The sequence below is a fragment of the Patella vulgata genome, chromosome 8, assembly GCF_932274485.2.
Source record: "Patella vulgata chromosome 8, xgPatVulg1.2, whole genome shotgun sequence".
In the NCBI taxonomy this organism is placed as follows: domain Eukaryota; kingdom Metazoa; phylum Mollusca; class Gastropoda; family Patellidae; genus Patella; species Patella vulgata.
This window is the reverse complement of record NC_065886.2, coordinates 35417330-35442876: the sequence shown is the minus strand read 5'-3', so window position 1 is coordinate 35442876 and position 25547 is coordinate 35417330. Positions and strand designations below refer to the sequence as shown.

General features: G+C 38.2%; 1 protein-coding gene across 4 annotated transcripts; it reads right to left on the bottom strand.

Moving 5' to 3' along the window:
• Window positions 1-1920: 1920 nt before the first annotated feature.
• On the bottom strand, window positions 1921-25189 carry LOC126830088 (complement receptor type 1). Of its 4 annotated transcripts, XM_050560346.2 has the most exons (18): window positions 25151-25184; window positions 24469-24509; window positions 24221-24263; window positions 23875-24053; window positions 22952-23106; window positions 22552-22706; window positions 18787-18865; window positions 17714-17864; window positions 16803-16998; window positions 16526-16696; window positions 15050-15220; window positions 13705-13875; window positions 10539-10709; window positions 8350-8520; window positions 5332-5597; window positions 3330-3497; window positions 2602-2743; window positions 1921-2014 (listed from the first exon to the last, which is right to left on the bottom strand). In XM_050560346.2, exons 2-18 carry the CDS (start codon window positions 24505-24507, stop codon window positions 1968-1970), a joined length of 2475 nt encoding a protein of 824 aa, XP_050416303.2. In that variant the 5' UTR covers window positions 24508-24509; window positions 25151-25184; the 3' UTR covers window positions 1921-1967. The 4 variants fall into 4 exon arrangements, with proteins under 4 accessions (XP_050416303.2, XP_050416305.2, XP_050416304.2 ...); XM_050560348.2 differs by lacking the exon at window positions 13705-13875 and having other exon boundaries at window positions 25151-25185; XM_050560347.2 differs by lacking the exon at window positions 16526-16696 and having other exon boundaries at window positions 25151-25183.
• Window positions 25190-25547: the final 358 nt, after the last annotated feature.

Below are 25547 nucleotides of genomic sequence, written 5' to 3'. Positions count from 1 at the left end.
AGGTCCCTAATCTTTTATTAAGAGTCATTTCATGGTTTCTATTAATATTTGATATGGTTAGCGTATATTTGTTTATGGGAGCCACGGTGGCTAAGGCAAGATGCTGGCCTATAGGTCGCGGGTTTGTTCCCGGTATACCGTTGGCCGAGAAAGTTGAGGGGTTTTCGGCGCGTTTCCCCACCCCAGCCCTTGTCAGTGGTGCGGGACGAAGGGCCCTAAACAAGGACCGCCGTCTCGTAGTTCGGACGAAAAACCGGTACCGTGTACACATTGGCGTGCACGTAAAAGATCCCTTTGCAGTTGAATTCAATATAATAAAGATTAGCGCCGCTGTCCGGGCAAAATGGTCTTTATAGCACACTGACGTATGCCGTCTTCATTAGCCCAGTCGCAGCAGAACGTTAAACCATTTGATTTTTATCAAGTTTACTGGGGCCACATTAGTGGCTCGCTAACCGGGAGGTCCCATGTTAGATCCCGTGTTGACCGAGAAAGTTCATCTGGATTTTCCAGGCGTGTAATCTACATTAATGTATCGTATTTTGTTTATGGGAGGGGGTGGATGACCGAATGGTTAGCGCTATATCTAAGGTCTGTCATTGAGTGAACGGCGTGGTTTCCGATTCCCCCGGTTGTACGTGCCATGTAGGGTGGCCTGTCCAGTTCTCTCCAGGTCCACCCACTGCTATAGACGCCTATAGCACAAGGCGAATCATTGAAATATGTTTGTCTGGAAATTACCTAGTTTTTGTCAAGTGGACGTTAAACCCCATTTCTCTGCATTTTGTATGCCGCCTTCCTCGGATGTTGAAGTAATAAAACAATGTATATTACTAATCGTTGCCTGAATTTACCAAGGAATGTTGAATTGTTTATACCAAGGTTATAACTCCTAAAGTAGAAAATAAAATGGAGTTTAACGTCCTATAGTTCTGCTCTGAACTGGCTAATGAAGACTGGCATACGCTATGCAGTGTGCTAAGAGGGAAATTGTGCCCAGACAGCGGCCTGTACTCTTTATCGAATTCCAACTGTAAAGGGATCTTTAATGTGCACGCCATGTGTACACGGGACCGTGGATTTTCGTCCATCCGGACGACTAAACAGCCGTCCTTGTCAGACCCTCCGTCCTGCATCGCCGACAAGGGGAATCACGCATGGTCTATGCTAGTCGATAGGATTAACCCTTTCATGACCAATGCTTTCCAAATGTGAAAATAATCCGCGCAAACCACTCGCGTTTCACAAGGATTTCCGGAAAATGGGTCATACCTTTGCTAAATCTGTAGGGTTCGTACTTTGACCACAATGCTTCACATTAGATTTGAAAGATCCGCCAAAGGCCTAGTGTTAAAACAATTGATGGACTGGTGACAATACACGCCCAAATTACGCATGGGCGTATTGTCCCTATGGTTCACAAATAGGAGCGCAACCCCCCCCCCCACCCAACGGCCTACTATAATTTCGTATGCAAACTTATAGTTTTACTGATAGACCCATACGTACAAGGGATCGGTACGTACCATTCGAACGACTACCGTCAACCTGCTCAGATAGTCTTGAACGACCGTCAATGGTGGAACCGGTGTGAAAATCGATGAACTCCGGCAAACACCGAGGAGCTACAACGCCCCCCTCCCCCGACCTTATCACTCAATGAGTGATCGCCGCTCCCCTTACATCCATCTGGTTTTAAAAAAAACTCATTTTGGTGATTACATTCAAGTACACGTAGTCCATCCTTGAATAATGGACTCCAAAAGCAATTGCTTTTAGATTTAAATAGACTGTTTAGCGTTAATCTAAACAGCCATGACCGTTATTGCAGCACATTTTACGTTAGTTGGGTCAAAGAGAGAAGGAATATTACTTAAAATGGCGGGTATAAAAACGGATACAAGAAAACAAAAAAACACATTAAGATTGTAATTGTATATTTTATTCCTTCTACATTCACGTATGGTCTAGATGATCATCCTACAGACTGGTTCTGTGGCTTTTAATTTGGCAGCTGCAAAATTAAATTTGACTTTCGACAAATGGCTATAGTTAAATGCACGGTATGCCTAAAGCTAGAACAAAAGATTTAAGGGCTTTACAAAAGAAAATATTTCCAAATTATCTATTTTGCCTCGTTACAAATTAATTTGATTGAAGTCATGTCTCCTGTAAAAGGCAAAACCTAGTAACTCTGAGAAAACAAAGGAAAACGTAATGAATGAATATTAAACCGCAGCTCATCCATTGAATTGACTATTGAGTTACTAGGTTTTGCTGTGGTATACTAGGCAAATGAAGGAAGTTGCTAGGTTGTGTCATGGGTGTAATTGCTTACAAAATCAAAAGATTGGAATATCCAATACAACAACAGGAAGCACATACCCTAGTAACTACAAATTTGGTCCTAACTCAATTTTGATAAGTGAGTTACTAGGTTTTGCCTTTTTACATGAAATGTGTAGAATGTATTTGGGGGGAATTAATGAGGCGACAAACATGTGATTTTACAATGTTATCAGCCGAGGCCACATAACCAGAACGTCATTTACTATCTACACTTAGAATACGAAAATATTTAGTATTTTATTTCTAACATACCCGTCCTTAAATCTGCTGCCAGAGTAAGGCCCCCAGATGGATAGCAACCACCGCAGTACCCATCGCCTTTACCTTCAAATATATGGTTTGTCCGTCTAATTGTATTACATTTTGGCTTGGCGCGAGCAGCAATCCACTTGAGCTATAATAGTTTTACATTTTAAGTTAATTGTAAAATATTGTCCACATTTTTCAAATTAAACCGACCCAATTTTCTCACTTGCAGGTTTTAAAATTATTTCTTTGCAGATAAATTTTTCGGTAAATCCGACTACAGCAGCCCGTCTTTAAATATCGTAAAAATTATTTAGACATCCAAGTACGAATTGGAATTCAATATTGTCAATTTCAATTAATATCGTTCTCGACAACATTTAATTAGTACATTAGCCGTGTACTCTATTGTAATGGCAAAATAAATCCTACAAAAATGGACAAAGCAGGCCGAAATGACTGCCCTTCAATTCGAACCGTTTTACGCATTTCGCCGATTAGAAATTGCAATATTTCTGAAATAGAAATCACATATTGTCTATATAAAAATCGAGGCCAAATCACGGTCGCGAAGTACCATTGCTAAAATAATGCACATTCTACGCTGTATCTTCAAACACCGCTCAGATTAAAATTTGAATTATATCGACATAAATTTTTCATCTCTAGCAAAAACTCCAGCTCTTTATTTAAATCTTACATAAAAGCATCGTAAAGGGTCTAGTAATACCAACCTTCGGATCCAACATGAAACCAGTATCTCGAAGATCAACCAAAGCATGACCACGTGCAGGACAGTTCTCGCTATTCATATACGAACAAGCACTAGCAGAACCATATGGTCGCTTGGATCCATTGACTTGTTTGGTATAACGAAAATCATTGACCACAACTTTCCCGGTCTACAATAGATAATGTTGAGGTCACACTTGTTTAAAGCTGAACTCCGATTACAAAACTACAGAAATAAAAATTAACACCTTAATCGCCACTTGTTTTCAAGTTGTAGAACAATCATGGGCGATTGTACGGCGTACAAAAAAAGAGGCAGGCCACGCCCACACCCAGTTTATGCCTTGTCAACCACACTGTCCACATCCGGCTAGCAATATTTCAGCTGACTGACGTTTTTTCACTCAGTTTACTGAAAATATTGCTACACAATTATTAGGTCTGATCAGGTACATATTATTTTACTAATTAGACGAAATAAGTAAACCACGGTGTACTTTTGCTCTAATATGAGAAACTGCCTTACCCAAAACAAATCTACCAACACAAACAATTTTTTTTCTTATTTCTTGAAATATTTTGTACAACAGCGTTGAAACAAATTTCTAGTATTATCGTTCCAAAATATATCCAAAGCAGCAATAAAACTGTTCCCTCCATCAAAGTAGTATGTTTTTACATCAAAATATTCACCATCTTGTGAAGTAGTTTTGTCCCTTGATGTTATGTCAACATATATAGATTTGGTTGGTGTTGGTAGATTTTTTATTGTTTTGGGTAAGGCAGTTGCTTATTTTTAGAGCAAAAGTACAGTGGTTTACTTATTTCGACTAATTAGTAAAATATGTACCTGATTAGATATAATAATTAGGTAGCAATACTTTCAGTAAACTGAAAGTGAAAAAACGCCATTAGGTAGCAATACTTTCAGTAAACTGAAAGTGAAAAAACGCCAGTCAGGAGGTAATTGGTAGTTGAAATATTGCTAGCCGGATGTGGACAGTGTGGTTGACAAGGCGTGAACTGGATGTGGGCTTGGCCTGTTTCTTGTTTTTGTACGGCGTACAATCGTCCATGATTGTTCTACAACTTGAAAACAAGTATGGCGATTTAGGGTGTTAATGTTTTTTTTTTATTTGTTTATTTCTGTCGTTTTGTAATCTGAGTTCAGCTTTAAGGCAATCAAATTCTAATAAAAAAAACCAAACACAGATTCCCCATATCGGCAAATTCATCTAACAGTTGCCATGCAAGATACGCCCACATTTTGCAAAATATCGATGGAGAACAAGCTAAAACTGGCATCTTTTCGTACATTCAGGGCCATAAAACAGGAATTTACAGTCCGATATGCACCAATATGGAAAGGAACCGGGGTCTTTTGATATATTTAAGTTTCATCAAGATCGGATAAAAATTACCTCTAGAGGGTCCACAACCATGTTGTACTATACCCATTTGCATAAAAGTAGCAGGCATTTTGTCCGGCAGTGTCTGCCCAAACACGAAATTTGAACTCAACCGTCACGGTGATGTATATCTTTTGGATATAAACATTTAAAGTTTTATCAAAATCGGATAAATATTGTGACTCTAGAGTGTCAAACATTGTGGACGGACGTCTGGACAGGGGTGACGACAATATACGCCCACATAAATTAATGCCGTGACTACTTAATCATTTTCTACATTAGAAAAAAAATAATGTTACTTGGCCCAACCATGCCCATTAACGCCATGCATTGTGTAATGAGGGCCATTATTGGTCTGGAGGATTCCAATACTGAAACAAAAGGATGGCGTGGGACTAGGTATTCATCGTATACGTATTTACGTTGTCAGAACTATAAACGGAATCTTGATGCCTCGACAACGGCTATATCTAGAAAAGGCGATATGTCTTCCATTTCTTAACCGTTTCTCCATGTATCTGGAAAAAATGAAGCTTGTCCGGAAAGATGACAACTTGTTACGCTGCCGAATTTAAGCACCAGGACTACTTACCAAAATATTCAATGCGATTTTATTCCAGATGGTCGACCCAGGGACCAGGACGGCGACTCTTAATCCGAGATTGCATTTAGCCGATTGATATTGCAAATTAGGCCTGGTGGCACTGTTAGGATGTTGAAGGGTTATATATTCCTGCTGCTTTGTTGCCCTTAAACCATAACAATACACCCTCATTCGGTTCAGTTTAGGGATCTGTATCCAATATTCCCCATCACGATATTCCGAGTTACACAACTTCAATTGTGCACACGATGTAACTGTAATATAAAACCATTATATAAACATACATATAAGTTTAGTTAGGTTACATTCTTTCAACAGCATACCCGAATAACAACTGGCCTTATAGATGAATAAAGGTCAGAAGACTAGCAGTCTTAGAAAAGGTCTCTGTAGATCCAACTGCTTCTATGCATGCAATATATCAGTACCCACCACAATCTAAGGAACATTTCCTTCAGAGGCAAAACTTCGTACAAGCCAATTCATATACGGGATAGCCATTGCCGGATGTAAATCAGTTGTTGACGTAGTACAATGTATTATATCCGCGGACGATTCCGGAAAATTGTTGGGTATTTAGATGGCGTTGATAATCCTTGGGACTGGTATCATACCAAATAGTGTCCTTGCGGCACTTCTCATGGCTTAAGGGGGACTGAATCTAGATGACCCCCCCCCCCCCACAGGGTTCCAAATCAGAGGGTGCTAGTCCATGCCAGAGGGCCCCACGTGAAAGTAATTGGATCCACTCTCGTACGACCGATAGACCCTAATCTAATCAGCGACCCCACTTCTATGTAAGAGGGCCCAATCGTATGCCGCAGGGACCCACGTCTCGTAGATCTATGAAGTGCTCTTTAACAATGCCGGACGACCCTCACGTGAATAGGGCCCAGATTACGTGTAGGAACCCCACTCGTCGATCTGTTGGGGCCTTATACTCCATATGGTTTCAAGCGCTCACGCATCACCACTGTACTCTTTCGCCGACCGACACATTCGTTACGCGTCAATGCGACCTACTGGTTGATCCATGCTGCCCCACCCCCTTAAAACCAGCATTGGCCCATGTTGTATTGAGGGAACACAGCTTCACACTACTCGTCCTATTAGTGGCGATTCTACGATGATTAAGGCGCCGATGACGATCCACACGAAATAAATGATCACTTCAAACGAGATGCTTAATTTCGGAATTTGACAGTGTAGCAAACAGTCAGTTTCAGAGATAGAACAGTCCCTAAACTACGATCTGACAAATCTCAACATTTGGGCGAATAATTGGCTTATAAACTTTAATCCAAACAAAAAGCTATTTTATTTAGCTCCCCCCAAAAAAACCCCAGAAAATTATCCGAGTCTGATATTCGATAATCAAGCACTTGAAGTGGTTAAATGTCACAAACACTTGGGCATTACCCTTTCAAATGACGCCAAATGGACCATCCATATAGAAACTATTATCTCGTCCACCTCAAAATTATTAAATTTTTTTGCGTAAACTAAAATTCACCTTTAATAGACAAACTCTAAATAACGTATATTTGATATTCATAAGGCCAAAATTGGAATACGCATGTGGAGTGTGGGATGGGTGTAACGTTTCCAATACCGAAAAACTTGAAAAGGTACAGCTAGAAGCTGCCAGGATTGTGACTGGACTAACTAAAAGTTGTTCTCGTGAAGCGCTTTATTTTGAAACCGGATGGAATAAATTGTCAGACGTACACAAAAGCGACTAACTACATTTTTTCAAATTAAAAATCAGAAACCCAGCATACTTATGACATTCTAGAATATTAACAAACCACAAAAATACAATTTAAGAAACATTAGCGAATATAGATATCCATATTGTAGAACAACATTACACCAAACTTCGTACTCCCCCACAACAATTCGAAATTGGGAATTATTAGGACCCCATAAAGCAATCAACCACTCTTAAATCCTTCAAATATCTAAACAAAAATTACGTTCCTTAATACATAAAGCGCCAATCTACTACTGTAGAGGTATTCGACATGAAATTATTCACACTAGAATACGGCATGGGTGTAGTTCGTTGCAAAATGATTTGTATCAAATAAACGTTGTGAATGATCCCACATGTTCTTGTGGCAAATTTATAGAAAATGCCGAACACTATTTCCTGCAAGTCACTTATATGATGTAATTCGTGCTGAACTATTAAATACATTGTCAAGTTATTGTGATAAATATAGATATCCTATTGTGCGGCAATTCAGAATTGTCAATTGAGATGAATACAAACCTTTTCCTTGAAGTTCACAAATATATCAAACTTTCAAAACGATTTAAATAAGTTATTGTTAGTAGTTACATCTTAGAATAAATTAGCTTTAAATCATTTTATACATGCATCAGTTCATTTATATCCCATTTATTAAACATTATTTTTCAATGTTTTAAATATAATTTTATATTTTCTTTATCACCTCTTCACTTATTTTTATAGAGCTTTGCGATATAATTCATCTGACTTTTATTTATATTACTTATAAATTATTTATTATTGTATATAATATTTTGCAATCTTGTTTGTATTAAATAATATCTAACATTTCTATGGAAAGGGCTTTTCTAAGTTTTTGAAACTTGTGCTCAATCCTTTTGATATTTGTCAATAAAATATGTTTAAACCAAATCAATAGCTTCCACGATGGTTTTGCCGACTTGCATTTTCGTGTTTGATGCCAGGCCATTTCGATTAGACAGAAACGAGGATCCCGACACCTTGCTTAATTTCATGCTGGCTACGTCGAGATCTGCTCTATAAGTAATTATCTTTAATAGCATTTTATTATGTAGCCTGAATTATTTTTATATAATAGAGCTTATCCAAATGTCTTCACTCTATATAGAATATTCATGTATAAACTGAGCGAATTCTCAGCAGGGTGAAGCCTATTTGAGAAGCCCGGGCGAAGAGTACCCGATTGTCCCCAAAGCTATTTACGCCACTGGCACTCCTTGAATACTCACCCACGCATTTCGGTTGGACCGCCCATTTTCCACTTGTCATACATTTAACATATTTAGACCCCTTCATAATGGTCCCTTTCTTACATGTGTAAGTTGCCACACTGGGAAAAAGTGTGCTTTTAGCGGTTCCAGCTCCGTTTACAATGGTTGGTATTCTTCCACAACTTTTAGCTGTAACACAATTTATTGGCTTAATAAATGTTTTATTTACAAATAACAATTTACATATTAATTTTGGGATAATCCGTTAATTTTAATGATTTTTTCTCGATAGGAAGAGCACACATCCTAGTGATATGTACCCTACAGAAATGCTCCTGATGGGGGGGGGGCTAAATTTAGACCAAAAACTTGACAAAGTATCCATTTTCGACTGACACCCCTTTTACAGTACATGTAAAAGCACAACCCCAATACATTACAAAATGTTAAATAAACGAGCACCATTATAACTGAACGTGGAAAAACCAATGCCAGGTTGGGATGGCCTAGTGGTCGTGCTTCGAGCTCTGCTATTGTTTACCTCGTGGGCACTCGAGGTCTGGAAGAAAGACATTAACACCAAGAACACCGGCTTATAATACTAGTTTAGTCAGAAGAGCACTTGCTAAACGTCATCCTATACGTTTACAAACTAGTCATGTTCCTGAAGCTACAGACCACGAGTTTTACAACATATAGCCGTTGCTCGTCTGTCTGCAATATTCCCGAACGGGTAGATAATGCGACGCATGAATAGTCTCAACATTTGAACGAAACGAGGTATTCAAAAGGCTATAACACACTTGGCTATATGGAAAACTTAACTGCATACTTAAAATATGCAATAGCCATATTGGCCAAAAAACAAATTGAAAAACAAATTTTAAATAATCGAGTAACTTCCACTGCCAAAAATCACAAAATACTCACGTTGCATGCAAGTTATGTCCCCTTGAGCACTATTAAAATAGTGTCATCACTAGGAAAATATCGAACTATTTTTAACGCATGCATAGGACTCATTTATTATCCTTTATCATAGTATGCAATCCTTTCGTAGATTATTTTCTCTATTTCAATTGGAGTTGTCGTATAAAGACATTGTAAACTTTTAACACATTAGTAATACGCAGGGCTTTGGTTTTAAAGTTAGACCAGACAAATCATTCGGCGGTTTTTGTTGTTCTAGAAATTCATAAAAAAAAATTAATCTAGAAATTCATAAATTTTACAATTCTAAAGGCATGCTCATGACACTTTTCTACCCGAATAATCCATTGGTATTATATTTTTTTATCAATCGAGAAATTCTCAGTGCCTACACTTGAGAATCCTAAAGGCCTGATCATGACGGTACATTGGTGTACTTTTCTACCCGAATATATACTACCAAATACAACCTAGTAACGTAAGGAATTGTTAATCATTGCCACACTTGGGTCAGTAATATACAAGTACGTGTAAATTTATACAAACGAAGAAAACATGTTGCCATCAAAATATGCATATGGGAATGTAAAAATGCCTTGCTTCTCGCGGCAGTATACATATTTGCTAAAATCTACAATGGAATGTCCAATTTTACAAATTCAACGCAAACATGACAGTTGTAGAAAACTTGATTAAGCAATACGAACACGATATATGATCGGGAAAACTTAGACCATCTCGGTGGTAGTAATCTTATACACCATCATGGTACTACAAATCAAAGCTGATGGAAAAAATCGAGGTTAGCTACCGTCGGCAACGTTTCAACCGCAAGTTACTTTTTAAAATCGCTATTACGGGCATGCTATTACATTGTGTATTTCGGTTAAAAGTCGATTATAATCTCTTTAAAGGATATCCATATTAAAGAGATTAAGGTCTTGTTCATAGTGGAGACTCCGAAGTTATTGGAAAAGTTACAGCAAGATAAAATTTACAATCCACTGGTCAAGACAATACGACTCACAGCATGCCATTTTGGCAAGTTAAAGATCGACGCTGCCTTTTGTAATGTAAAATGTATTAATATGGTAGCGTTTCAATTGAAATCTCCAAATCACTATCCCTATAATAGTGCCCAACCTTCCAATTTATAATCCTGTAAGCCGTGTACAAAAGCCACTTTGTCACGACGTAGGATATTTTAACCTGTCCATAATATATTATGGAGTTATATTTTGTAATAAATCGTTAATCACTGCGAATTCAATACTTGCCTCTACAGGACGGTCTCGATGCCCAACTTCCAATTGATAAACATCTGACAGCTGCAGATCCAACCATATTATATCCAGCATTACATGTGTAAATTGCGGCATTAGGGTAAAGGGTGCTTTTACTCGTTCTTGTTCCATATGGAATATTTGGTGGGGTTCCACAATTTTTAGCTGGAAAAAAATTTGAATGTTTAGGATATTTTCCATATCTTGGGTGGTTTTTAAAATGTAGCCGTTCTAACCATAGCATCATAACAAACGAATTGCACCACCATTTTGGTATGTTTAGGATTATTTTCCATATCTTAGGTGGTTTTTAAAATGCACCCGTTCTAACCATATAAACACAAAAACGAATTGCACCACCATGTTAATTTAGACAGCTGCACAACCAGCCTTAGTGGCCCCCATGGGAACAAAGGTAGGATGACCCATGCACTCTACAGAAAGTTGGTCTCATGACAATGTGCACGCTTCAGTGGTAGTCTCGATCAGCCATGGCACGTGCAATTCTCTCCAAATCTATTTGACGATTTTGAATAGCAGTAAAATTTAGCTAATTTTATGTAACTACAGCAGCTTTAGAAATTACGTTCTAATTTTTTTTTATTTGAATACGAATCGCTGAATCAAAAGAGCTTGGGCATACACCCCCCCCCCCCCCCCGTTCCCAAAAGTGACGGCAAATTCCGCTAGGAAGCCAAATTTAAAATGGGACCCATTTTTGAGAGATCATAAAGCCCCTGTATAGTTTTACGTGGTCCCCTAATTCAGGTAATAACATAAAATATGTTCCACCCAAAGGTATTCCAATATGACCACTATATTCCCATTGGCGGGACATTTCGAAATGGGTTTAACATCCTACAGTTCTGCACCACCTAGGGAGATAAGGACGGAGAGACATTTTGATGTCATTATAGTAATGTGATATCTGAACTTCTAAGTGTACTATTTTCTTCCATGGTCTACTGAACATAGATATATTGTCGAATTTAAGTAACATTAATGTTTTGTTCGGTCATGGCACATTTTGCGGTTCAGATGTTAATTTGCCTACCTCGAAAACCCACTATTTGACGTATTATGCTATCACATTGCTAACATCGAAATTTCCCGTCAAATGTGGCCATATTTTGAATGAAGTCATATTGGAATACTAATTTGTATTGGCATCATCCGGATTCTGAATCGACGCATATATAATTCATCATTCATCAAAACACATTAGGTGGACTTTATTTCATGGCCTGCGACATCCAGGCCGTGGGACAAGCAACTCGGCGGAAGCTTTTGAAAGAGACATAATCTCTAGCGTACATCACTTGGCGTATATCTGGAGGTCACTTTGCTAAAGCACATTTGTGGGGAAAATGTCCCCAATTGGCAAAAATATCGAAAAACTTCGAGATTTTTAGCACCTATATGTAATAAAACGATGAAAGTAGACGTTTCGCTTTCAGTTTCATTCTTAATGATCGGATACCAGTCAGCCGACCTAGAGCGATCATTCATTCATTGTAGCATTCTACAGACACGGACTAGGCCCGGATACCTTGACGATGACATCAAACGGAACAGGTGATATATAGTTTTAAATTTACCAATTTTTCCAAGATTCTAATCTTCCCCACGGAACTAGCTATACCCACATTCAGAAAAGTTTCCGGTTCTCTTCTGCTTTACGATCAAGTAACTGGTTTTTTTTGTATTACTTTATACCAACAAATGTTAACATTTTAAACATTACCATTACACGGCATACCTCCAGGACCCTGACAAATGTCCCAGTTGCCCCCCCCCCCACTCTCTTACGGGCCCTGCTTTATTTCCATCGCAAGGTTTAACCTGGTGTTTGACTACCGGACTATTACCATTAGTACCACACCCCAAAAGACTTGCAGCTAGAGCCAGTGGCAAAACGTAAAATGTCGGGTAGACCAGTTTTCATCTTTTTGAACTCTGTGGTAGCCTATTGACTTCCTGTCTGTCCACATGAACGGGGCCCCCCAAAACGTAATTCTTTAAGTGATGCTTTTAGGAATACTGCCAGTGGGCTCTGTTCGCATGACAGCCAAATTTGTTGGGGTTTTTTGTAACACATCTTGAATACACCTATGTCAAAATATAAATCCGTATGATGATTTTGGGGATTAACCTACTTCTGAGTGGCTCAAATGTCAAAACTGGTCAGCCCCGTCCATTCAACCTTTAATGCACTTCTCCAGTAAAAGAACCCTTTGCGGTTGGAATTCGATATAAGAGTGCCTTTGTGCCACTGCACGGCAAAACTCCTCATAGCACACTGATGGAGCCCAGTTGGAGCAGAACAGTAGGATGTATCACCCCCCCCCCCCATTTCATTTTTTTATTGATGTAGGCTATTTTTGTCAACAATTGAAATGAATCCGTGATCCTACAGCTACTGTAATATTTTGACAATGCAGCAATATTGATATACTTTTAGCTTCCTACGTTATTGTAACACATTGTTCTTGTTTATCAACCCATAATGGGCATACCCTCTTCTCTGAATCAGCATTCATTTTTACTGTTAACATGCATAAATGGACTAATTTTGGAAAAAATGCGACGTCTGATATGCCGTTGTGACGTCGTCGAGACATAACGTCGCCATTTCTGGACTCGCTGGTACCGACTTCCTATCTGTCCGCAATACATTTATGGTGTCTAAATCCAATAGTTTTAGAGATATTTGCAATTTTTGATAGACAGCAGCCATCTTGGATTTGGCCACGCCCCCTGCCCTTATTTGGACTCCAATTTTGGTAAACTCTTTTACTTACGACATCATAAGACAATAGAAAAAAAAACTTTTGTTGCAATTTGTTCTACGTACGACATCATTTAGCCGTCGTTTGACTCGCCTATAGTGACTAATTGTTTGAAACTGATTCAAGGCTTGGTATATAAACATTGTGGCCTAATTGACGAGATATTTGGAGATATTTATTTATGGTGGGTCACCCTACAAAGGATGTATTTTGTAATTTTTAAAAATCCCTGTAGTGCCCAACCTTCCAATTTATAAACCTGTGAAGCCGTGTGCAAAAGTTACTTGGTCACGACGTAAGACATTACCCTGTCCATAATATATTATAAAGTTTATTTGTAATAAATCGTTCACTGCGAATTAAATACTTGCCTCTACAGGACGGTCTCGCTGCCCAACTTCCAGTTGATAAACATCTGACAGCTGCAGATCCAACCATATTATATCCAGCATTACATCTGTAAAGTGCGGCATTAGGGTAAAGGGTGCTTTTACTCATTCTTGTTCCATATGGAATATTTGGTGGGGTTCCACAATTTTTAGCTGGAAAAAAATTTGAATGTTTAGGATATTTTCCATATCTTGGGTGGTTTTTAAAATGTACCCGTTCTAACCATAGCATCATAACAAACGAATTGCACCACCATTTTAATTTAGACAGCTGCACAACCAGCCTTAGTGGCCCCCATGGGAACAAAGGATGTATTTTGTAACTTTTCAAATCTAGGACTATAATATAACCATTTCGGATCCATAGCTAATGTCTTATGTAATAAGACAACGGGAATTGAATAGTCTATGTTTCTACGATGGCACTCTTGCCATGTATGAAGCAATGTTGTAGGTTCGGGGTTCGATTCTCCGAAACTGCGAACGCGAAAATAGGGATAATGTGACTTGATCGAGATCCCTTTATTTCTCCGCTGTAAAACAGAACTACCGGTAAATTTATAACGAAACCGGAAATGTTGTGCTAAAATGCCAAAATTTTGCACTCAAATACTTCGCGTTATTAAAAATGAGCCTCATACCTTTAGGTGGATGATGCGAATAATTGTTAAAATGATAATGCTTAGCGGAACATTATATCGATATGTTAAGGTTAATTTACACCAATCACGTCGTATTCATGCATGACCTCATCGATGCAAGCAACATTTCCGGAAGAGGGTCAACAGACACCGATGCAGTAAACACTTTTAATTTTTAAACTTGCACCCCCCCCCCCCTCAATTATCGATAATTGATATTATAAAGACTATTTCACTTTATTTGCAAGAACTGTCACATTTTTAATTTCATTCATATGGACCGTTCTATAAATTCAACACAGAACCGTCAAAATCTAAGCTATCATTGCTCAGAGCGGATGGAAAAAAAAAAAAAAAAAAAAAAAGATCAAGTCAAATTCGAAAAGACTGATTTTCATCCATTTCAGTATAATCTCAAAAGCACATTTAGCTACCAAAAGTCACTTTAAAACACGTTAAGTAGCGTTTATAGCTAAATTAAACAGTGAAACTTTTGGTAATAAAGTTATTCCTGATGAACAACTTTGTCAACATGGGCGTTGGAAGATAAATTGAATCTTTATCTTGTATACGTTTCATGTTCGTCCGTCTTTTAACACCGAGGAAAAAGTGTAAAACGTTTTCCTGGGAAAAAAAAGAAGTTAACATTGAACCCTACTGTAGAATTACTTAAAAATTGTACTTACGAGAACATTGGGGTCTCGTTGACCACTCTCCAGTGGATAAACACTGTACCCTTGCAGACCGGACTATATTGTATCCGGTAGCACATCTGTAGGTTGCGACATTGGGGTAATCAGTTCGTGTATACGACTTATATCCGTACAATATATTGGGTGGAGTTCCACAGCTTTTAGCTTAAAAATAAATCAGGTATATATACTCAAGTTCACAAGCAATTTCATTTTACCACTCTGGGATGGTAAATACTTTAATCCAGATTTATAGTGCTATTTGTAGTCTCAAGTTTTTATTTGCCTTAACATTTAGTAAATTCAACACACATTATTGGTCATGCCTTAAAAGACATTATATTGTGTTCGCTCCGTGTTTCCATTAATTATCTCCCTTTTTTCTACTTCTGTTTTAATAATTAAAACTCTTTAGTTGACCTTACCACAAGAAACATCAAAATTCAAATGGCTGCGTGTAAATCATAACTGTTCATTTTCTCTTGAAATTCACCAAGATAAACAAATGGTTGAATAATGTTCAGATGTAAACAGTAATAGAATGCTTTATTAACAGAATTAAAAAAGGTACCAAACTGATTTATGTCATGGTCCATTCAATCTTGTCTGTCGGATGGATTTATCGATAATACCTTGTGTTCGACTGACCAATTATGCAAGAGCTAAATCTAAATTATTTTAAGTCTTTAGACTTCATATAAATTATACATTTATACACACAAGCCCAAAATCAACTCTGTAGACCCACGAATGGCTTGGATTACAAGATTTCATTGATTGAATTTTTAAATGGCGTCGTAAGCGGAGATTAACCGCTACGTTGACATACTCCCGGAAATTTTAGATCGAGGCTAAATGAGAAGAGTGTACGAAGCGAGGCCGCTGTTGAGCGAGGCCGCATGTCAGTCAATTTGATTGAAAGTTCGATATATACGACCTTGATATTACGTTTAGTTGTGGTTAAAATGAGAGTTTGGATGTCGGTATTATATGCTCTTTTGTCACTTACGTTTACAGAAAAATTATGGAAATTGATGAACATCGCAGCTAACATTCACCCGAGTTGAATTGCAGCCCCATTGGATCACCGTTTCACATTTGTCTGCTTAGAGAGTCGCGTAGGTCTACCAGTTACAGTACACGCAGGCTAACAAGAAGTCGGCTATAATGTTTCATGATTTGGTTTATTCCTTTCAAACCTTTCGCTTATTAAAAGTCTTTTTAATTTGTAGTAAAAATAATTTGATACGAATTTAATTGCAACCCCGTCTCAAACCGAATAGGCTAACGGCACTACAGCCATTGAAAACGTTACTTGATAATCGAGATTATGTAGGTGGAGTTAATGCCTGTCAAAAATTACAATGGTGATAACTTTGTTCAGAATAAAGTAATGACTAAAATTCAATATATTCTTTCATCTATTTTTGAACCGTTATAGCAATGTATCTTTAACAATTAAATAAATACCTCTACAGAATGGTCTTGCTGCCCATTTTCTAGTTGCTAAACATCTAACTATTCCAGACCCAACCATATTATATCCAGGATTACATTTGTAGGTTGCATAATTAGGGTAATAAGTTAGTTTATATGTTCTACCTCCGTTGAACAAAGTTGGAGGGGTTCCACATCCTAGACCTTAGAAAGATATCCATAAGCAATTTTAAATTTTGTACATTTAAAAAATATTATCCGCTTATATCCTCGATATAGCCCTTGATATCGGTGTATTATTCAAACTTACCAACACAAGTAATTTGTGGAACTGTCCAAATTCCATCTGGTCCACAAGTTGAAATACCAGCTAATTTTTTACCATAGCCAGCGTTACAGACATATGTACAGGTAGACTTGTATTTATATTCCCCTACACAGCTACCTCTTCTACCGTTAGCTACTACATATGTTGGTGGTCCATTACACACGGTAGCACACGATGACTGAAAATATCGTGTAATACTAGAAAATACTAAAATATCAATGATACACCAATATAAAAATGGTGTTTTAAAAAACGTCCAGATTCTGCGCTTTCAGGCGCCAATGGAGACGGGCCATTTAATGTGAATATGTCAATATCTTGTACAAAAAAGTATTCGTTCCTTGGGATTAAGGAGAAGTTGATTTGTGGCAAAAGCAAATTTGTCAGCCCATACTACAAAGTGCATATTATGGATCAAAATCGTATTTACCAAGCGGTTTCCAGGCAAGATGAGAAGTTAAGACTTCTTGTACAAAAAGGGGCCATAATCCTGAAAGTTATCTGAAATGCGCGAATATTGAAATTCGACGGATATTTGGGATAGAAAGATGTTTAATCAAAATAGAATAGGGAATTGAGGGTCCACAAGGTGATATACAACCTTGTATTACACAAGGAGCGGCTATTTTGTCCGATTTTCACGAATTAGAACTCCGCCATCATAAGGGTATAACGGCGACAAATTAACGTTTTTAAAATCTGAAGCCGAGAACGTAATTTTTCGTACAATCAGCCCCCCCCCCCCGATTATGGTCTTGTTAATAAATGTCTAATGCTTTATAGAAAGTTCTAGGTTTAAAGACCTGCAACAGTTAAATATGGCGATTTCACAGGACACTCAAAATGACATTTTTATTTTTTTTTTTAACTAAAAATCAAATGTAATAACCTACCCCAGCACAATTGGTACATAAGGTTACATTACATTCAACCGATAAACTTTCACTGTCATCTAAATGATATCCTTCAAAATATGGACTGCGAAATGTTTTACCAGAAGTCGTAAAGCCGTCAGTTTTTCTAAATACCAATCCATCGCCACATCTGAAAATTTATACAAAATCTTTTATATAGTAATTTCCCAACCACTGAACAGAAATTGGTCATCAAGTTCGTTTCCTCACAATTCTTGTGTGTAGGGGATCGTAGAAGTGGGGCAGACATCAACTGAGATTTTGGAACCGTTCGTGGTCACGTACCGACTAGTTGCGTTGTTTGGGATTTTGTCATCCAGACAAGTTGAATCAATGACAGACCACTCCTCGCAGTGATGCAGACAAAAATCACTCGAGCATTGCCGTTATGAAAGCAAATTTCCGTCCCAAATTATGACTGGGTCAATAGAAATTATGGGTGGGGTTAGATGAAGACGGGCATACCCCATACAGTGCCATTAGGAATTTTTTGCCCGGACAGCGGCAATACGGCCTATTCTTATATCGAATTGGCAAGGCATCTTACGTGCACGCCAATGTATATACATGACCTTTCGTGGCATCCGAACGACTAGACGGTCGTTCTTGTCGGGCCCTCCGTCCTGCATTACTGACGGGGGAACCACGCCGGAAAATTTGGATGAACCGTGTCGGCCAATGCAGGGATCGAACAGCGTCTTACCCACCCATCGACGGATAGTCCAGTTAACCAATAACTGCGTTAACAATATCATTCGGATATAAGCAGGAGCTCCAAAATACGTTTACGTTAAGACTTCAAGATACTACGCCCAATTAACCAGTGGATAATATTTTAGAAAATAAGGCGACAAAGAGGCTATCAAAAATGGCTCCAATGTAAAAATAGCGTTTGGAGACCAAATTTTCACTGTTCAGAGTTTTAGGCAAGACCCCAGATTAAACTAAGGTCCATCATGTTGCTTTATGGATATTTGTATTTGAAGTGAATCCAGCAAAGCCAGATAGTGATTTCTCTGGCCATTCCTTCAGGAATATGGAAAAATACTTACCCAGCTCGCAAGATAGCATAACGCTTTCCAGAGGAAGATACAGCATCACAATGAACTGGCTTTAATCCAACACCTTTACCTAAAATTCAATATAGTAAAAACTCAGCTAAATGAATTGTGGCGGACCATTGCGCACCTCGTTTAAACATGGTTGAAATATAACCAAATATTGGGGTGTGAAGGAACATGAATAAAAGATATTGGCGTAACATTTTAAATAATGGTACGGCTGTGAACGGGGCATTTGTAAATGCAATTTCTAAAGGTCCCCCCCCCCTAATATGAATTACTTATAAAATTAACATTGTTGTCCTACCATAAAATCTCAGATATTTAGACAATACAATTATATGTTATATACATTAATATTAGAAGTTAATTAAAAGGAGGTTCAATCTAGTTCACAGAATTACAAGTCGAGTAGTAATATCTGTCAAAGATGACTGCCTTAACACGTGCCCCCACGATACGCGGCGTCGATCATTAGAGACTTTTGGCAAGCGTAAATTCCTGGTCTGTATCGCGTATCGATTTTGCGCGTGCTGTCATGAATGCGTGTGTATTTCTCATACGAGATACGGCACAAGGATACGACAGCACGTATCGAACAGCTTTCATACGGAAAAGCTCCGTATAACATCGTTGTCTTTTTAACGTATCGTTTGCTTTTTTTTAGACGCTGAAATCTTGTGCCGTAGCGTTTTTATGAATCTATGTGTATCCTAAAACACGAAGGTGTATATTTCATGTGATTCTAACCATGATAAAGACTGGAATTTAATAGCTCAGCGATTGTCGAGCGACATTACTCCCTTCAGGAATTTGTAGGCTGGGCACCTAGTACTGATGTTGATCTTGGTAGATAACTGCCATCATATGCTGTAATAGAACTACGTTCAGCTTTAGCTACCCATAGCTTACATGTACGGGCGCGGCGCGAAAATCTACCAAAAAACTCTTAAACTACATATCACGAGACGATACGGAGACGTGATACGAATAGGAAAAATTCCACTTGCCAAAAGTCTATTGGCGCGTGCATTGTTTACATAAGACATTACTGCTTCGGGAGGAATGCTGCCTTTTAGTCATTTTAATACCCATTTACAGTCAATAGGAAATGATTTTTATCTACAAAGGTTTTAGAATTTAATTTGTCGAAGGAAAAAAAAGTTAATTTCTGGCTCATTAAGTCGCATCGATGTTATCCTTATCAGTGATTGTAGCGGCCAAGCGAATAATCACTGCTGATTAGTGTGAAAAGGCTGCGTTGTATTTAAAGGAACCAAATCGCTAATATACTATTCAAAAAAAGTAGGGGATATTTGATTTTGGGGGCATAATACTAAAATATGCAAATGACTACGAAAAAAGTCACTATAGAACCTAACAGAAGAAACATTTCCAGTTACATGTGACGCCCAAACGCACCAATAGCTACCACATGGAATGCAGGTGATGCTTGGGATCATGGGGGTCCAACCCAAGATTTGCACGATTGACTTTGAATGTTACAGTCATTGTGGCATTGAATTCCAGGGTGGAAACATCAGTTTAATTGTTTTAGTGACCAGAAAACAAATTGATATGCGTCGGCTTACCCAAAATGAAAGGTTACGTGCCCTTGGCATGCTACAGATCGGCACAACACAGGCGGTTGTGGCGCGGACGATGAATGTTTCTCAGTCTGTCATAAGCAGGTTATGGTCCAGATACCGTGATACACAATCTGTACAGGACAGACCACGCTCAGGTCGACCAAGGGCGACAACTCAAGCCCAGGATCGATTTATCCGTACCTTGGCCTTGAGAAATCGTGTCACAGCAAATCAGCGCTCGTCTTCAAACATACACTGGTGTGAGAGTGAGTGGCCAGACGATTCGGAATCGACTGCATAGGGGTCACCTTCGCAGCCCGACGTCCTCCCTTGTTTGAGAGATCACATTCAGGCAAGACGTTGTTGGTGTAGGGATCGTCAATACTGGGATAATCGACGCTGGAGCAATGTGATGTTTTCAGATGAGTCAAGGTTCACTGTTGATTTTTTGGACAGACGTAGGGTGTGGCGTCGTCGAAACGAGCGCTTCCAAGACGTTAACGTCATCAGACATGATCGATTTGGGGGTGGTTCTGTTATGGTGTGGGGAGGCATCACTGTTGCTGGAAGAACGGCTTTACATGTTGTTGCAGGGCGTGTTACAGGCCAGTACTACCGGGACAACATCTTGGCAGTCCATGTTGTGCCGTTCGCACGACGTCGTGGCCGCCGTTTCATCTTCCAGGATGACAACGCAAGATGTCACAGGGCCAGGATCGTTACAGGTTACCTCCAACAACAGAACATCACCACATTACCTTGGCCAGCACTGAGTCCCGACCTCTCCCCCATGTCTGGGACATGCTTGGACAGGTTACGTCAACAACGTCCTGCCAATGTCCAAGACCTTGCTGCTGCGTTGCAACAGGAATGGGACAATCTGGACCAAAATGACCTTAGACGTCTCATTAGGAGTATGCCACGTCGGATCAATGCTTGTTTGGCAAACAGAGGATTTACCCGTTACTGACTTGGTTGTGATGCTGTGGTAACTTTGCTGTTTGACCCCGGGTATCATTTTACCCTTATAATGGTCAGTCTGTGCCTTACTTAGTCTAACGATCATTTGGAATAAATCGATGAATGTGAACTTCATTTCATTTTGTCATTTGTTTCTTCGTCAGTTTCATTAGGTGACTTTAATAACACTTAAAAATCAAATATCCCCTACTTTTTTTTTTTTTTTTAATAGTATATATTGAAAATTTCAGTCAAATTACTTTATTCTGAACAAAGTTATCACTATTATAATTTTTGACTAGAAATTAGAGTCAAATCTCTTAACCGTCTCCGAGAATGGACGATCGTTTGATTGACAGGCGTTAACTCCACCTACATAATCTCGATTATCAATTAACGTTTTCAATGGCTGTGGTTTGAGACGGTTGCAATTCAATCCTATCACATTTTTTTTTACTACAAATTAAAAATAAGACTTAATATATAGATTATAAGCGAAAGTTTGAAAGGAATGGACCAAATCAATGAGGCGTAATTATAGCCTACTCCTTGTTAGCCTGCGTGTACTCTTGTACTGTAACTGGTAGGCCTGCATAACCCCCGAACAGTGATCCAATGGAGCTGCAATTCAACTGGGGTGATGTTAGCTGCGATGTTTATCAATTTCTAAACTTTGTATAATCAACGAAATCTTTGTTTAAATCCAAGCCATCCGTGGGTCTACAGGGTTGATTTTGTCATTGTGTAAATAAAGATCTAATTTATAATTTCTATGACATCTGAAGCCTAAATAATGACTTGCAATAATCAGACTTAGCTCTTGCATAATGTTTAATTTTACTAAACCAGAAAGATCTTGTCGCTCTTAACGGTGTAGTTCATAAAGCAAATTAATACGTAATTAAAGCTGTTGTAACAGCTATTCATTTAAATATTTCAGACGCGTTAGATTTTTTTTTCGGCTTTTATAGTCGATAGACGTTGAAAATTTCAGTTCTGGACCCACTGAAGGTAGAGATACGCCGTCTGCAGTTAAACTTTAACTAAGCAAATATTGGCTGCGTGCGTCAGCCTAATGATTTCCGTATTCTTCCTAAATAAACCTTGCACCGTCTTATGATTTGACTTACCACCAAGTACCCAGAATTACGTTTTTAGATTATAATTCTATTTGGCACTTATATCGAATATTTACAAGCTTACTTACTAGGTCCGCTGTATTGTCCATATATGGTATATTTTCTATCAATATTCATATCGCCTTTAACATCAGCATTATGGACATCTTGAATACTCAGTTTCAATTGGCTGCTGGGTACAATAGAGCCCACAATAGTACCAAGTTCACGGGGTGCAATAAAGCTGAAATATCCAACATTTAAAACATAAGACGTGTGGAATGGATTAAAAACCGATCTGTTATTTAGAGTAAGTTATGCTATAAAGATAAAATATTTACAAGTATGAATCTGGAATAAAACTTACAGTACAAAAATAGAATTTATGATCGTATTAAGACTTCGGGCGATAGCCAATGGCGTTTTTTTTTTAAAGCCCGGAGCATTCTTGTTTCCCCATTGAAGGGTTGGCGGGATAAAAATACCTACTTGTCTAGAATTTGATGTTGAGGTGAAGCATCTTTACCATATTGATCATATGTACAAACAACGGTTGTTATTTTATCTTTGGTTAAAATTAGACTACCAACTTCACCATATCTTACCAATACGTCTACAGCGTATGTATACGATCCAGTACGTTGCTGTAAAATACAAACATGTAAAATACCGAATTCAAAAATGGCAGCAAGCTCAAATTGTATTTGCAATTTGTTAAGCATTGCTAATAAAATGTTTGGAAGGTTCGTCAAGATGTAAATCATGCACTGTTGAGCTTTAGGGAGTGGGAGAAAGTAGTTTTAAAAACCTAAATAAAACGTCTAACCTTATAAACATCCAATACCCCATATGTGATATTTTAAAACCACAGAAATTACGTTTAGGAGTGGAGATAAACTGGATTTAACAATGGTAACAAATAATGTTCGATACCTGATCGTTTGGGGTTTTGTTTTTTCACATGGCACCATCTTGTAAATAGTTGCGCATACTGCCGACTTTTAAATCTACGCCCGTTAGTAATGAAAGACATTAGGTGTTTATAACAACGGTATTATAAAGCCCAGTGTTGAATACACTACAACATAGCTGTATATCATTTTATTTTATCTGGTTGCGCAAATATGGGCTCCAGATATCCAATAATTTAAAATAGTCAAGCGGTTTTTGCATGTTCTCTAGAGCCAATTGTACGGAAGCAAATACGTCCATGCACCAATTTGCGACATTATTTCCAACGCATTAGGTATGCGTAACCTGCATTAGACAAACCAGGTTAAATGACCGCCATTTAATTAGAACTGGACGCGTATTTCGAATATAACGATCAGAAAATTTCATACCGATTTTCAGGTTGCAAAAAAAACCAATTTGATCACGGATTATAAGACCTATATTTGATATATACTTACATGCCATCTGCAGGTTTTCTTAGCGGATGTTAAAGTACCAGGGAGAGTGTAATGAACTTTATCCGTGGTTGTAAAAGTCTGATCACCGCCATAACATCGTGCACGAGCAGAAATAGCCACATCTGTTAATATATTCAGAACTGGGTCGTTGCCCTTTGCTGTACCACAATTGACAGTTACTGAAGGAGAAAAAGGATAACACCGGCTTTACATAACGATTGAATAATGGTTTTACATAAACACTATAACAGCTGAATACGTGATGCCATATATCATTTTATGGAAAACTAGCCACGCAATCTACCCTGGTCATTATTGCAACTAAATTAGAAAAACCTATACTTACTATCCAAGATATAGTTCTTGGCATTGCCACCACTTATGGTCAACTGAAAAAAATAAGTTTAAGCGTTATTAAACAAAAAAAAAAAAGAAAAAAAAAAATCCCACTAATTTCTCGAACATGCTTAACGCTTGGATATGCGAAAAAGTAAATTTAATGTGTAAAAGCGTAATTAGGACGCCCCCCCCCCCCCCCAAAAAAAAAAAAAACCAAAAAAAAAAAAAAAAACCCAAAACAACACAACTACTTACCATTAGCAGACAACTCAAGACAATACTGACCGCCATCATGTCTGCAATATAAAAAATATACACGGGTTACTCTTTCGGTTTTTACCGAGTTGTGTAACTTTTCACCGAGATTTCAAATCTCAAAATAACTTATAGCTGGGTTTCAATCTTGGTCGGTTTCATTAAACCTGGAAATTTCGAATGCTATGCAAACAGTGTATGTTGCGAGATCAATTTGTTCACCACCAACTGTTTTGCAAGGAGTTTAAAATTATAATTTGGGGTAGAATTGTACGACTAAATTAAATTGTTAAATAGGGGATAATCATGTAATATCGACAGGTTTCCAATTCCATTCTCCCCTGAATATCTGAAAGTGGAGGTGACGAACGGAAATTCATATACCGTATTGTGGAGTACCTCGCGACACTTGGCTAGAAGTGGTGTTATTCAAACCAAAAATTTCATTAGAAGCCAATCTGGACACTCGATATAGTCTACGCACGACTTAAAACACAAGAAACAAAATCCCACCACCAATTGCAGCATAGTGTTGTATACAATACTGACCAACAACTTATTTTGGTCGTATAACACCAGATTGTAAATAATCGTAATGAAAACGAATCATCAAAGAAAGAAAATATTTGATATACTGTAGTACGAGCATTAAACTAATATTCAATAAAGAAGATAAACTTACAACATGCAAGGCTCCAGTCTGTAATCAAATCCGTGTTGATGACCAAAAACGCGATCTATTTATACACTTTTTGATGCACGTGCATTTAGTTTAAGCGAGCCTGTTCGATTTCAGCACCATTGTCAAAACATGATTTGCACCATTGTCAAAACATGATTTGCGTTTGGGCGAGTGGTTTTGTTTAGCTTGACTTAAAGAGCTAAATCGATAGTATTTGGAACCTAGAGAAAGAGAGAGAAATGGGGTTTAACGTCCACTCGACACAAACTAGGGAATAACATATGGTTTAAGTTTATTTCAATAATTCGCTTGCGCATAGGGGTCTATAGCAGTGGGAGGAAACCGGAGGACCCGTAGAAAACCCACGAGGTTGGACAGGAGACCCTACTCCTTGTCA

What these genes read in the sequence shown, in the direction of transcription:
- LOC126830088 (XM_050560346.2), bottom strand. Translation starts at nt 24,507, where the DNA reads ATGATGGCGGTCAGTATTGTCTTGAGTTGTCTGCTAATG. An exon ending in TATGTACCAATTGTGCTGGG is followed by an intron (nt 16,999 to 17,713) that starts GTAGGTTATTAC and finishes CGATATTTTCAG; the next exon opens with TCATCGTGTGCTACCGTGTG. An exon ending in AGCAAGACCATTCTGTAGAG is followed by an intron (nt 15,221 to 16,525) that starts GTATTTATTTAA and finishes TTTATTTTTAAG; the next exon opens with CTAAAAGCTGTGGAACTCCA.